This window comes from Sebastes fasciatus, chromosome 22 (assembly GCF_043250625.1).
Source record: "Sebastes fasciatus isolate fSebFas1 chromosome 22, fSebFas1.pri, whole genome shotgun sequence".
Lineage (NCBI taxonomy): Eukaryota > Metazoa > Chordata > Actinopteri > Perciformes > Sebastidae > Sebastes > Sebastes fasciatus.
This window is the reverse complement of record NC_133816.1, coordinates 25,144,873-25,160,398: the sequence shown is the minus strand read 5'-3', so window position 1 is coordinate 25,160,398 and position 15,526 is coordinate 25,144,873. Positions and strand designations below refer to the sequence as shown.

Here is a 15,526-nt window from a genome sequence, read left to right as displayed (position 1 = left end):
TATACACATATATACAATTTATTAAGCAAATTACAATATATAGATATTTAAAAAGAACATGCATGAAAATGGAAGAAAACAATAAAGAAATAATTACATCAAAAACAATATATTGCAATATCAAATGATAAATGTAAAAAAAACAACAACAAAAAAAACCCAAAAAACATGAAGTCAGTCTCTCTCCTCCTCATCCAGTTCATCATGACGTCACGCGGTTCTCCTCCTCCTCCTCTTCCTCCCTGGAGGAGGAGAAGTCTTCAGAAGAGGAGAGAGAGGGAGAGGACCAGAAGACAGGAATCAGACGCACAGACACATTCTGTCTCTCTCTGTAGTTGTTCTTCTTCTCTGGTGTTTTCTTTTCTTCATCATGTTGGACACGCTCACCTTCCTCCTGGAGAAGCTCTTCCTCCTCGCTCAGTTCCATCTGTCCAGCCTGCTGCCTCCAGGCGGCTCAGAGCGCGCAGAGAAGCCGCTCATCAGGCGCTCTGAGCGGGATGAAGCTCCTCCGCAGCCCGCTGGAGCCGGACCCGGAGCTGGAGCAACTGGACCTGGAGCTGGATCTCCTCCTGTCCGGTTCCAGCGCGGAGACCTGCTGGAGGTCCCGCGGACGCTCTTCACCCACTTCGGCATCTACCTGGGCGAGGACCGGGTGGCTCACCTGATCCCGGACTTTCTCCCGCTGCTGCTGCCCGGAGACAGCCAGCAGGTCCAGCAGATGGTGACCAACACCCGGCTGCTGCTCGGGGTGCTCTCCAAGAGAGCCTCCATCCGGGTGGACTCCGTGGAGGACTTCGCGTACGGAGCCGGGATCCTGTTGAACTCCATGGACCGGACAGTGGACCGGACCATGGACCGGACCATGGACCTGGACCTGGACCAGGACCGGGTGGTGGACCGGAGCTGCAGCCCGCTGCCCGGAGAGGAGGTGGCCCGGCGGGCTGAGCTGCTGGTCGGTTCTGTGAACTACAGTCTGCTGTGGAACAACTGCGAGCACTTCGTCACCTTCTGCCGCTACGGAACCGCTCAGAGTCTGCAGACCGACCAGGTGAGAAACACGGTGCACCAGCTTTTACGCGCTTTCACGCACGCGGTTGGAGGCGCATGCTTTGATGTAGCTTTTACGCGCAGAGGTTCATTCATGGTTTATTTCATAGGGACCAAAACAATGTACATAGACAACTGAAATACTCCTGCTGGTTTACAAAGCACTAAATGGTTTAGGGCCAAAACACATTTCTGATCTTCTGCTGTGTTCTGAACCATCCAGACCTCTCAGGTCATCTGGATCAGGTCTGCTTAGTGTCCTCAGAGTCAGAACTAAACATGCAGAAGCAGCGTTCAGTTTTTATGCACCAAATATCTGGAACAAGCTCCCAGAAACCTGCAGGACCGCTACAACTCTGAGTTCTTTTAAATCAAAGCTTCAAACTTTCCTGTTTGCTGCTGCTGCCTTTTATTAAACCAGATAATGATCTTATACTGAACTAGAGCTTTTACTCCCTAGTGTTTTATTCTATTTTAGCTTCTATCCTAGCTTTTATTTTTAGCTTGTTTTTATTTTCTAATCTTTAATGTTTTTATGTTTTTATAACTGTTTTAATTATGTCTTAATGTTCTTTTGCACTTTGTCGCAATGATCTTGTATGTTTATGTAAAGCACTTTGAATTGCCCTGTTGCTGAAATGTGCTCTACAAATAAAGCTGCCTTGCCTTAAAAACAGCTATCTGATGCCAGTATCATAGTGTGCTTATGGATAGGATGCTAATTTGCAACACCTTTTCCCAAAAGGGCTTTTTGTGAAAATAAGAGATTAAAACAGGAATGGGTACAGGAAAATAAAGAAATTTTGACTTTTTTTAGACCTTTTTCTGACTTTCTTTGGAAATTTTTCTGACTTTTTATAGACATTTTTCTGACTTTTTTTTGTTGGACATTTTTCTGACTTTGTTTTAGACATTTATTTGACTTTTTTTGGACATTTTTCAGATTTTTATTTGTACTTTTTTCTGACTTTTTTAAATTATTTTTTTTTAACTTTTTTTTAGACATTTTTCAAATTTTTTTTTTTTTTTTAACTTTTTTGACATTTTTCTGACTTTCTTTTTTTTTTTTTCTGACTTTTTTCTGACTTTTTTTAGACAATTTTCTGACTTTTTTGGAAATTTTTCAGATTTCTTTTTTTTTTTTTACTTTTTTCTGACTTTTTTGGACATTTTTCTGATTTTCTTTTTTTACTTTTTTCTGACTTTTTTTTTTTTTACTTTTATTGGACATTTTTCTGACTTTTCTTTTGTTGGACATTTCTGACTTTGTTTTAGACATTTTTCTGACTTTTTTTTTTTTTTTGACTTTTTTCTGACTTTTTTTTTGTTGGACATTTTTCTGACTTTTTTTGGACATTTTTCTGTCTTTGTTTTGTTTTTTTTGTTTTTTTACTTTTTTTAGACGTTTTTCAGATTTTTTTTGTTGGACATTTTTCTGACTTTTTTTAGACGTTTTTCTGACTTTGTTTTTTTTTAACTTTATTTAGACATTTTTCTGACTTTTTTTAGACATTTTTTGTACTTTTTTTAGACATTTTTCTGACTTATTTTTTTTTATCTTTTTGGCGATTTTTCTGATTCTTTTTTTGGGACATTTTTCTGACTTTTTTTCAGAACCACCACCAGTTGATTCTGAATTCAGGACTTTAAAGGTCCCATATTGTAAAAAATGCACTAAAACGGAGCGTTTCAGACAGAGGGTAAATACAGGAATATTCAGGCAGACAATATGAGGAAAATAAAGTTTTTTTTTAACATTACAGCATGTAAACATGTTCTAGTAGAAACACAAAATACAAGTATGAACCTGAAAATGAGCACGATATGGGACCTTTAACTTTGCATCTAAATCCTCTGCACATTTTCTAGTGAAGCTACACTTTCACGGGAATACATCTGCGCTTTTACGTGCCACACGAGCTCTGACAGAGAGTCCTGCTGCAGGAGGTCTCTGTGCAGCAGCCTCGTAAAATGCAGAAAGCTTGTTCTGTTCTGGTTTACGTTGTAATTTCAGGCTGCTGTTCAGATCCGGGAGGTGCTTTTATTTTCTGCACCAGGTCTTTAAAATGTGTTCAGTTTTTAGGGAGCACAGAAGAATGAAAATGAAAACATGGCTCACCAAAACATCAGATAATAAATACATTATAATAGTAGGCTAAATGATGACGTCTGAATTGGACCACAGGAAACCACAAGTTGGGACATAATTAACTTTAATAAAATTTAAAAAAAAACAACACTCTAAAAGTCACCAGATGTTTCTCCAAGCAGATGTGATAAAGTAGTGCGGTTTTCAGATGAAGATTGAACATTTCAGGTGATAAAAGTTTAAAAACAAAGAGGCCAAACTCCTCCTCCCTCCTCCTCGCAGCTTTAAGGGGCCAGCGGTTCTGTTTTTTAAACGAGAGGAAAATCTGGGTCGCTCCTCGGAAAACTCCTGAGAACAAGAGCTGCATTCAGACCGGAGCCGCCTGCCAGAAACCAAACAGCAGCCGAGTCAGACTGATGATGATGATGATGGAGGAGGAGGGCTCCAGTTTGTGGCTCTCATCTATTAGCATACATTCGGGTCACAGAGGCAACTAGCAGTTTCTCTGACAGACCCTGAAATCTGCTCCGATGGTGTTTCCAGAATCCTCGAAGACTCTTCTAACCGGATTCTGTCGGATTCAAAACAGATTGGAACCTTTCTGAGTCGCCACCATCTTGGTCTTCATTTGGAAACAGAGCAGCGTATTCTCTCTGACAACGGTTCCTGTGATATCTTTACCAAAGAGTTATTCCTCCTTTGTCGTTTGTTTTCCTACGAAAGTCCAGCAACACGCTCGTTACGTGCACACGGTCTTTTCAAAATAAACTTCCGTCTTCACCGGAAACTACTTTGTTTGGTTTCGGACAGAAAAGCAGCTGGTTAGGAGAAAACATCACGGTTGGGCTTAAAATAAATACGTGAACAAAGTAAAACACGTACGGAAACAACTACGGAAAACACGTCACAAATAAAACGTACTAAACAAAACACGGGTCTCCTGCTTAATAACACATTGACAGGAGAAGCAGAGCTAGACAGCAGAGCTAAAGCTCTAAAGGGGGGGTGAGGGGGCGTGGCGCGCTTCGCCGTCCTGCAGCAGCGAGAGTTTTCTCTGATCGAGTTTCACTTCCTATACTTGCTAACCTAAACATCTGACCTGCCTGCAGTCTGGCAGCCTTCATTAGAGAGAGGGGGACGGGGGGGACAGGGGGGACGACAGGAGCTCTCACCGGGACCTCGGGGCCTCGGGGGACCCCACAGGAAAATGAACAACAGCTCAATTCGATTCCCGGTTCTTTTCCTAGTTATTAGTAAAGGTTTGATAGAAGTAGCGTCCGTATCACATGGTCTTCATCAGCTGCTCATTTGTTAGTTTAAAGGTTAAACATCAAAGTTCCTTCTTGAACTACTTGTTAGTCAAAAGCTCCAGAAAAACCTTGTAAGGGAACCTTGAGTTAGGATTGTTTTCATTCATCATTTGTCCCAATTTGTGCTGGATGAGATTGAGCCAACTGATATTCTTTGAGACAATTAAAATAAATACATAAATAAATACATACATACATTTAAAAACAAATATGAAATAAATGCAAAAATAAATAAATACATTTTAGAATAAAAATAAATACATAAATAAATAATAAATACAAAAATAAAAAAAACATTTAAAAATTAAATAAATACATACATTTAATAATAAATATGAGATAAATGAAAAATAAATGCAAAAATAAATAAATAAATTTAAAAAAAAATACATACATTTAATAATAAATATAAGATAAATGCAAAAATAAATAAATACATTTTAAAATAAATATCAATAAATAAATACATACATACATTTTAAAATAAAAAGATATATATAAATAAATATATATTTAATAATAGATATAATATAAATAAAAAATAAATGCAAAACTATACAAATAAATGCACTTTTAAATTAATACAAATAAATACATTAATAAATAAAAGGGAAAAATTAAACAGAAGAGTTAATAAATAAGGGAATTAATAATTAACAGAAAACAAAGACAATAACTAGGGCTGTTTGATTTCCATTCATAAATATATACATACGTTTGCATAAAGCAACATATTTGTCCTCTCCCATGTTGATAAGAGTATTACATATTTGACAAATCTCCCTTTAAGGTTCATTTAGAACAGATCAAAAATGGGATTTACTCTTTTAGTTGATTGACAGCCCTACATATTTTATATTAATATAATTTCCCCTTCTTCCAGTTCTGTGAGTGGCTGAAGTCGCTGATCCGGGACCAGCGTAACGTCGTCCTGACGGCGCTGCTGGGACTTCTGTCCATGGCGTGTTTGGGGATCTCCTGCAGCACCGCCTTGCCTTCCCTCCTCATCCCCTTCACCCTGTGGATGGCCTGCTAGAAGCTGCAGGACGACACTCATTCACCGCCGGCCGGCTAACTGCGGGCTGAGTCGCCATGTTGGACGACTGACAAACAGGAAGTAGTTGACTGTCCTCCCACGTGTTATTGCTGATGACTCAACAGGGACTGCTGCACCATCCGGACGTGATTTCCTGTTTGATGAGAGTGAGCAGAAGAAGAAGAGGAAGAAGAAGAAGAGGGTAGTTAGCAGGCTGCTTCTCAACAGACGACCTTCAAACCGCTGAATGCTCCGACTCTAAACTCTGACCAAAGAGGCTCTTGTGTAAATATCTGTAGATATCCTTCTCGACCTGATTGTTTCCAACGCTCACAAACTTTTGTACAGAATTTATTTTTTAAGACGCTGTAACCCTTTATACGTGTTTTCTGTGTGAATAAAGGGAGTGGACTCAGCGCTTTCTGTGATTCTCGTTGATTGTTTTTGGTCAACAAACAGCTCATCATCAGCATCAGTACTTTACGTTACTACAATCTGGAGCTCCCAATTCACATTTTCTTTCTCTTCTTTAAACTTTACCTTCATTTTAACAAAATTATGATTTTTAATCAGCGTTTGACGTAAAAAAAAATACAAAATACTGAGAAAATCGTACCAATAATATCTGAAAAATCTGATTCAAACAGAATCTCAAATCACATTCAAATATAATAATAATAAAGCAAATAAAATCCATTTATTTGAGCCATAGAAAGCAACATAAAGCTGAAAAGATAAACGCAGTTTAAATATATTGTAATTAATATATATTAAACTGCATTTACTTCAGAAGAATAGACATAAATACATTTCTTTTTTCTGCTCTTTGGTATATAAAGAGAATTAATAAATAAAGATATTAGCACTCTATAAAATACTTAATATAATGATGAAAGGATTCTTTAACTTGTATGATATAGTGAACAGTAAATGTTATAATCATATACTGAAGGTTTCAGTCGTCCGGTGATCTGCAACCTTTAGCTCCATCTACTGGCACACTGTAGGAACTACAACAACATGTCATCTAGAGCTCGGACTATATTTCCCATGTGTACTTGCAGGACACATGCACCTTTCCATTTTTCTTACTTCATTGCAGAAAATCCTAAATCCAGATATGATAAAATATAAGAACAAAAAGAGGAATTTTATTGATAATGTTTTTCATTACACTTTTTATTTTATTTCATTTTAGATTTTTAGATTTAATTTTATGAATTTTGTTTTATTACACTTTTTATTGAATTACATTCTTATTTATTTTATTTCATTTTAGATTTAATATTATTAATTTTGTTTTATACACTTTATTTTATTAAATTCTTATTTATTTTATTTCATTTTAGATTTTTATATTTAATTTTGTTTTATTACACTTTATTTTATTACATTCTTATTTATTTTATTTCATTTTAGATTTTTATATTTAATTTTATGGATTTTGTTTTATTACGCTTTTTATTTTATTACATTTTTATTTCTTTTATGTCATTTTAGATTTTATATTTAATTTGATTAATTTAGTTTTATTACACTTTTTATTTCATTTAGATTTTTTAGATTTTATTTTATTAATTTAGTTTTATTACATTTTGTATTTTAATACATTTTTATTTCATTAATTTTATTTAACACATTTTTTATTTTATTGCATTTTTATTGCATTAATTTTATTTTAATACATGTATTATTTTATTACATTTATTTATTTTATTTTAGATTTTATGTTATAAATTTTGTTTTATAACATGTTTTATTTTATTACATTTTTATTTATTTTATTTCATTTTTGATTTGTTTGTATTTTATTTGATCAATTTTGTATTACTTTTTTATTTTATTTAAATACATTTTGTAATTTTGTTTAACTTAATTTATAATTTCATTAATTTCATTTTAATACATTCTTTATTTTTATTTTGTTTTAATATATTACATTTTATTTTATTTTACCTTATATTTTTATAATTTTTTATGATTATATATATATATATACTTTTTTTATACTTTTTTTTGTTACATTGTATTTCAATGATTAATACAATCCAGGACTTTTACTTGTAACAGAGTATTTTTAAATCGTGGTATTACTACTTTTACTTCAGTAAACGATGCGCATACTGCCATCGTCTACCACACCTGTCCACCAGGTGTGTTGGAGACAATATTCACTTTGACATAATCCTTCTTTTTGGACTCATTGGTTGGCAGAATTTAAGAAATGCTGATCCTGGAGTTTCCTGGAGCAGCCTGGAGCAGCCTGGAGAAGCCCGGGCAGCGTTCACTAATCCCCTCTGAGCCCCTCCCACTCTGAGAGTGAACCCAACTATAAGGAGACGGCCTCGCTCTCCTTGTCCTTATTCTTATTCTCCTTCTTCTCCTCTTCCTGTCACCATGTTTCCTCTGCAGCTGCTCGCTCTGCTCTTCATCTCCACACCGAGACCCAGGCCAAGGGAGGAGGAGGAGGAGGAGGAGGAGGAGGAGGAAGAGGGACGGACAGACAGGAAGAACGAGCTGTCTCTGAGGAGGGGAGACCTGCTGGAGGTTCCCAGGACTCTGTTCACTCACTTTGGGGTTTACCTGGGGGGAGACAGGTGAGAACACTTTGGGGTCTACCTTCACCTTCCTTTCTCTTATGTCACCTTTTTCTTTTCCTTTCCTGTCCTCTCTCCTATGTCACCTTTTTCTTTTCCTTTCCTGTCCTCTCTCCCATGTCACCTCTTTCCTTTCCCTCTGCAGAGTGGCTCACTTCATCCCAGACATCCTGCCCGTCGTCTCCAGTGACCAGTGCAGAATCAGACAGATGGTCACCAACAGCCGGCTCCTACTGGGAGTACTGGCCAAGGTACCAAAGCTCCCATCATCATCCACAGTTCTGGAGGCAGCACGGAGAGCAGAGAAAGACCTTTTAAACTTATTTAGTTGTGTCTTTAGGGACGTGAGGCTCGTCTTTTTCTTCTTATTGATGCGTAATAATCTTCTCTAACACAAGTATGTCAACAGTGGTGGAGGAAGAACTCAGGTCCTTTACAGACGCAACATTAGAGTGGAAACATCGTCTCAGAAAGGAGGAAAGATGAAGATAGTCAAAAAGATTCCTCTGGGGTAAAAAACTGTTCATGGTTTCAGATAATTGTTTCACGGGGGAAAAAAATGAAAATATATAAATATAAATATAAATACAAATTTTAAAATTTCATTAAATTAAAATAGAAATAAAATAAAATAATAAAATTTAATTTAATTTAATTTAATACAAACACAAAATTTTAATTTAAATTAAATATAGTAAAAATTTAAATTAAAATAAAAAAAATAAAAAAATAATACAAATTTAATTTATTTTAATTTAATAAAAATACATAACACAAAATACAAAATAAAAATAAAAAACATAAAAATAGAAATTAAGATAAAAATAAAATATAATACAAAATAAGACTAAATTAAATCTAAATTTAGATTTAAACATAATAAAAATGAAAATAGAAATAAAATAATAAAAATTAAATTAAATTAAATCTAAATTTAAATTTAAACATGATACAAATTACAAAAAATAGAAATAAAATAAAATAATTAAAATAAGATTCAATTAAATTAAATTCAAACATAATAAAAATAAAAATACTTAACACAAAATACAAAATAAAATAAAAATAAAAACATAAAAAGAGAAATAAAGATACAAAATTTAACATAATCAAATAAGATTAAATTACATATAAATATAATAAAAATAAAAGTAAAAATAAAGATTAAATTGAAATAAAATGAAATACAATCAAATTAAAAATACAAATAAGATTAAATTGAATTACATTTATAAAGAAAATACAAAATAAAATAAAATAATAATAAAAATAGAAATATACTGGGAATATTTCCTGATCGTATCTCTTAAGAAATGTACAATTTTTCCCACAGAAATATGGAGCAAAAGGGAAAAGTTTGTAAAATAGAAATACTCAACAGAACCTCTAACTCAGTAACTAAGTAACTAACTAACTAAGTAACTAACTAAGTAACTAACCCCAGTCGGTTATGATGTGTGTTCTTTCTGCAGTATTTAAAGAGGATAACTGTGCTGTGTGTTGTCCTCAGTGTGGCAGTGTGAGGGTGGACTCAGTGGAGGACTTCGCCTACGGATCACAGATACTCGTCAACACTATGGACAAGGTGACTCTGGTGTTAGAGAGGGTAGTACTCGCTCCACTCGTTGGGTTTCACTTTCAGTTTCTGGCTGTAAACTCAGGAGAAAAGAGATCAAATCAAACCAGGAACTCATTCTGGAGAGAAACCCAGTCATAGTTTCTCTACTGCTACTTTTACTTCCAGTACACATTGTACTATTTCTTTTTTAACTTGAGTAAAAGTAACAATACAATAATGTGGAAGTACTCCACTACAAGTACAAGATCTGCACTCACACTCTTCCTGTACTTAAGTACTGACGTATTATCAGCCAGATGTAAAGTACTCATTATGTAGAATATTATATTATTACTTTTAGATACTTTGTGTACTTCTGGGTGGATTAGTACTGCATCATATCATGTTCAAATAAATGTAGTGAAGGGTAAAGTACAATATTTCCCCCTGGAGTAGAAGTATAAGTAGCAGAAAGTGGAAATACTCCAGAAAAGTACATCAACTTTGTACTTAAGGTGCAGTACTTGAGCAGTGCCAGTAGTAGTAGTAGTAGTAGTAGCAGTAATCCAGGTAACCGTCCTCCCCTCTGAGCAGGTGTGCAGCCGCCCGGCGCTGCAGGCGGAGGAGGTGGCGAGGAGGGCGGAGAAGCTGCAGGGTCATGTGACCTACAGCCTGCTGTGGTATAACTGCGAACATTACGTCATGTACTGTCGCTACGGCACCGTCGTGAGCTTCCAGACGTTTCAGGTACTTCATCACGTACACACAGGGTCCCTGTAGAAACACCTGGTTTATAGACGTTCATCATGTTACCTGATGTGTTCCTGGCATGGTGCACATTTCTAAATTAATTTGTATTATTACCAATTAGAAAACCTGGTGCGGAGTAGTACTCCAGAAATAATGAGCACACAGTACTCGAAATCCGGCTGAAAAGATCTAACTTTATTTAAAGACTGTGGTTACAAAAAATATAAACCTGATTAACCTCATTTATTCTAGTTAGCTGAACTTTTGACCTATAAATCATCTATGAGAAGTACTACCACCTAGTAATGGGAAGTACTACCACCTAATGTGGGAAGTACTACCACCTAATGTGGGAAGTACTACCCCCTTGTATGGGAAGTACTACCACCTAGTATGGGAAGTACTACCCCCTAGTATGGGAATTACAACCCCCTAATGTGGGAAGTACTACCACCTAGTATGGGAATTACAACCCCCTATTATGGGAAGTACTACCCCCTAGAAAGGGAAGTACTACCCCCTAGTATATGTAGAATAATGTAGCTTTTGTATATAATTATTGTATTTATGTTTCTTTAACCTGCTCTGTATCGCTAAGTCAGATTCCTGTGTACATTCTGATCTGAATCAGGGTCAGATCTTTAATGGACTGCATTATACAGTATATACTCTACTGTATACAGTAGAGTACATACTCTACTGTATATACAGTAGAGTATATACAGTAGAGTATATACAGTACAGTATACAGTAGAGTATATACAGTACAGTATATACAGTAGAGTATATACAGTACAGTATATACAGTACAGTATATACAGTACAGTATACAGTAGAGTATATACAGTACAGTATATACAGTAGAGTATATACAGTACAGTATATACAGTACAGTATATACAGTACAGTATATACAGTAGAGTATATACAGTACAATATACAGTAGAGTATATACAGTACAGTATATACAGTAGAGTATATACTCTACTGTATACAGTAGAGTATATACAGTAGAGTATATACAGTACAGTATACAGTAGAGAATATACAGTACAGTATACAGTAGAGTATATACAGTACAGTATACAGTAGAGTATATACAGTATTGTATATACTCTACTGTATATACTCTACTGTATACTGTACTGTATATACTGTACTGTATATACAGTACAGTATATACAGTAGAGTATATACTCTACTGTATACAGTAGAGTATATACAGTAGAGTATATACAGTACAGTATACAGTAGAGAATATACAGTACAGTATACAGTAGAGTATATACAGTACAGTATACAGTAGAGTATATACAGTATTGTATATACTCTACTGTATATACTCTACTGTATACTGTACTGTATATACTGTACTGTATATACTGTACTGTATATACTGTACTGTATATACTCTACTGTATATACTGTACTGTATATACTCTACTGTATACTGTACTGTATATACTGTACTGTATATACTCTACTGTATATACTGTACTGTATATACTGTACTGTATATACTCTACTGTATACTGTACTGTATATACTCTACTGTATTCTCTTCCTGCCTCCTGTTGCACATGTTCTGGTTTCCAGCAGCACAAACTGACCTTTAGCTGTGATTTGTTCACTTCCTGCTGCAGATTAATGCTGATCACAGATCACATTAATCGGGTTTAGTCTCCTGTTGCAGCAACAGTCAGGTTCAGTGAAAGCTCTGTTGTTCCCGTGGTTCTGCTCTCGGCTGCAGACGCTCGTCTCACCGCAGCTTCTGATTGCACGTGTGATTAAAAGCGAGACAGACTGTAACTGTGGAAGAAACACGACTCTGTGGTTTTAGGCTGATGAGGAGGAGGACGAGGAGGAGGAGGAAGAGGAGGAGGAGAACTGAGGAGATAAGAAGGGCAAAATCTCACAGCTGACTTTAACAAGAAAAGTGACAAATAACTTGTTTAAAAACCTAAAACCTGAGTCCAGGTAGTAAATGCAGTACCTGTGAGGGTTTCTGGACAATATCTGTCATTGTTTTGTGTCGTTAATTGATTTACAATAATAAATATATACATACATTTTGCATAAAGCAGCATATTTGTCCTCTCCCATTTTGATAAGAGTATTAATATAATAAATAAATATTTTAGCACTCTCATCCCAACTGTTTGGCCCACCATTACTGGTATTTATCATTGTATTTATTATTATTACTTATTTTATTATTATTACTTATTTATTTATTTATTTATTTATTTATTTATTTATTTATTTATTTATTTATTTATGCATTTATTTATGCATTTATTTATGCATTTATTTATGCATGCAGAGAGAGAGAGAGAGAGATTTATGTATTTTTTATTTTATTTTTCATTTGATTTAATTTGAACATTTTATTATATATTATATCATATTTTTTATATATATATTTTTATACTTTTTATTTTTTCATTTTTTTGTGTAGAAATACTCTGTTACAAGTAAAAGTCCTGCATTCAAAAAGTATGAAACTATAAGCATAACAATATTTACTTTAAAGTAGCAAAAGTAAAAGCACTCATTCTGCAGAATAATCTATATTATATTATTGTATTAAAATGATTGATGTTGATGACTTTAATGTTGCAGCTGGTAAAGGTGGAGCTCATTGTATTGACTTTATATACTGCTGCTAGTTTAATCTAATAATAATACATGTATTATCATAGTGACAATAAAACGGTGTAAGTGCTCCATCTACTGGCTGCTTATTGATCATGTTCACTTCTTGTTGTTATGGAGATGAGTTGAACTGGTTGATCATTCTGGAGGATGTAGTTTGTGTTGACACTGACCTCTCTTCTTCTTCTTCTTCTTCTTCTTATCCTCCTCTTCATCAGTTCTGTAAGACAGCGAGGAAGCTGTTGCTGAGTCGGCGTGTTGCCAAGGCGACGGCGGTGCTGGGTGTGTGTGTGCTCCTCTACCTCGGGGATGTGACCTCCTGCTCTGCTGGACTGGCCATCCTGCTGCCCTTCCTCATCTGGATGGCTGCATGAACACATCAAACTGAGAGTGAATCATCAACATCAGGATGTGTCTTCATGTCTACACATGAGAAGAATCTGTAAAAGTGACACAAGTCTAATGAGTGTTGTATTTTTGAGTTTTTGCTGCTATAATCATACATTTACTGTAATACTGTTTCTCTGTAACGCTGTTTTAATCTTCAAAAAGAAGCATTTAATAGCTTTTTATTAAATAAATCAAATCATAAAAAATGTGGAAATGTCTTGAAATATAAAATATAAAATAATATAAAAAATGTAAAATAGAAAAAAAAGTTAAATAAATAAAACAGCAAATCTAAAATCAATCAAAGAAAAATATTAAATGAAAAAAGAAAAATTAAACATAAAAATAATAATTATAACATTAAAAATATATAATAAAATATATTCTATGCATATAAAATAAAATATAAAAATTCAATTCAATGGAAAAATAAAATAAAATACACCCCCCCCCCCTTCTTGCTCTTATATGTTACCATATTTGTATAAATGATTTTCTTCAATGAAGGCAAAAAATGAAATAATAAAAATGGAAAAGGGGAAACTGGTGAGATGTTTAAGGTTCGGCATTGATCTCGAATAGTGAAGGCAAAAAAGAAAAGTGATAGAATCAAGAACATAGTGGAGGCAGCAGGAAGATTCCTTGATATACGTGATATAAAAGCAGATCAGATACATGCACTTCTGACAGCAACTGAGGTTGGGGAAAATGGACAGAATGAGGGTTAAAGTGTTAATTATGGTGCTCCACATACTTCAGTGGAATGCGAGAAGCCTGATAGCTAATGGGCAAGAATTTAAAAAGTATGTATATGAATTAGAAGTAGTACCAGATATTATATGTGTGCAAGAAACTTGGTTACATCCACATTTAGACTTTGTGATTCCAGGGTTCAGCTCTATAAGAGATGATAGAGCTAACAACCAAAATGGCGGAGGGTGTGCAACCTTTTTCAAAGATGGATTGGCTTACAGGAAGATTAAGTCCCCTGAAGATATGGAAGGTATTGTGGTGGAGATTTGCAGCCCCAGGAATGAAGGAAATATTAAATTAATCAATTTCTATAATCCATGTAGGAACCTAACCATAGATATGTTCAATGAAATGGCAGGGGAAGTATGTAAGAAGGAAATATGGTGTGGGGATTTCAATGCACACAGCAGCTTATGGGATAGTAATCACACAGACAATAATGGAAATATAGTGGAAGAAATAATGGAAGAAAGATCATTGGTCTGTCTTAATAATGGCAAAGGCACAAGAATAGATGTGAGTAGGGGTACAATATCATATTTAGATCTTACAATGGTGACGGGTAGTTTGGTGAATGCTTGCGAATGGTATGTTAAGGAAGAGTCAACTATAGGAAGTGATCATTTCCCAGTTCTCACTATAATAAACACAAACGTATGTATACAGGAAGGGAGCACAATTACAAGGTGGTGTTTTGGCAAGGCTGACTGGGAGAAGTTTACAATATGTTGTGAGGAGTCAGCTCACTTGGTAATATTAGAAGGAAGCATAGAGGAATGTACAAGTGAAGTTACAGAACATATACTGAATGCTGCAAAACTAAGTGTACCAAAAAGAACAACACAGGGTAGGAAGAAAGTGGTACCTTGGTGGAATGAGGAATGCAGCATAGCTGTTAAAGAACGAAATAAAGCATTCAGAGCTCTGAGGAAAAACATGTCACAAGAGAATCTCATTGAGTATCAAAGGAAAAGGGCAGTGGCTCGCAGAACAGTCAAATATACCAAAAAGAGGACTTGGAGAGAATTCTGTTCCACCATTGGCAGAGGAGTGAAGTTAGGTGATGTCTGGTCCATGTTTAAACGAATGAGTGGGAAAAGGAAGTCAATAAAAATTCCAGCATTGATTGACGGGGAGAGGATGGCAGTATCAGATAAAGAAAAGACGGAAGTGTTAGGTAAGGCATTTGCAGCAGTACATAGTGGGGAGCACCTTGATAATATACACAGGCAGCAAAAAGAGCGTGTGCTCAGTGAGAATGAAAACGTGAGAGAGAAGAGAGAGGATGATATGTCAACGCTGGATGTGGAATTTACAATGGCAGAGCTCAAAATAGCCTTG

At 35.1% G+C, this 15,526-nt stretch overlaps 2 protein-coding genes across 2 annotated transcripts; both read left to right on the top strand.

The window, feature by feature from the left end:
* The first annotated feature begins 179 nt into the window (after positions 1-179).
* LOC141761012 (lecithin retinol acyltransferase-like) lies at positions 180-5,898 on the top strand. The gene is made up of 2 exons (XM_074624200.1): positions 180-1,048; positions 5,330-5,898. Exons 1-2 carry the CDS (start codon positions 371-373, stop codon positions 5,480-5,482), a joined length of 831 nt encoding a protein of 276 aa, XP_074480301.1. The 5' UTR covers positions 180-370; the 3' UTR covers positions 5,483-5,898.
* A 1,666-nt stretch (positions 5,899-7,564) lies between these two features.
* LOC141761013 (lecithin retinol acyltransferase-like) lies at positions 7,565-13,849 on the top strand. Its single transcript, XM_074624201.1, has 5 exons — positions 7,565-8,079; positions 8,225-8,330; positions 9,590-9,664; positions 10,232-10,384; positions 13,261-13,849. Exons 1-5 carry the CDS (start codon positions 7,880-7,882, stop codon positions 13,414-13,416), a joined length of 690 nt encoding a protein of 229 aa, XP_074480302.1. The 5' UTR covers positions 7,565-7,879; the 3' UTR covers positions 13,417-13,849.
* The last annotated feature ends 1,677 nt before the right edge of the window (positions 13,850-15,526 follow it).

Excerpts from the sequence above, each read along its gene's own strand:
- LOC141761013 (XM_074624201.1), top strand. The coding sequence starts at position 7,880 with ATGTTTCCTCTGCAGCTGCTCGCTCTGCTCTTCATCTCCACACCGAGA. Across the intron at positions 8,331-9,589 it reads TACTGGGAGTACTGGCCAAG|TGTGGCAGTGTGAGGGTGGA; the intron begins GTACCAAAGCTC and ends TGTTGTCCTCAG. Across the intron at positions 10,385-13,260 it reads TGAGCTTCCAGACGTTTCAG|TTCTGTAAGACAGCGAGGAA; the intron begins GTACTTCATCAC and ends CCTCTTCATCAG.
- LOC141761012 (XM_074624200.1), top strand. The coding sequence starts at position 371 with ATGTTGGACACGCTCACCTTCCTCCTGGAGAAGCTCTTCCTCCTCGCT. Across the intron at positions 1,049-5,329 it reads AGAGTCTGCAGACCGACCAG|TTCTGTGAGTGGCTGAAGTC; the intron begins GTGAGAAACACG and ends CCCTTCTTCCAG.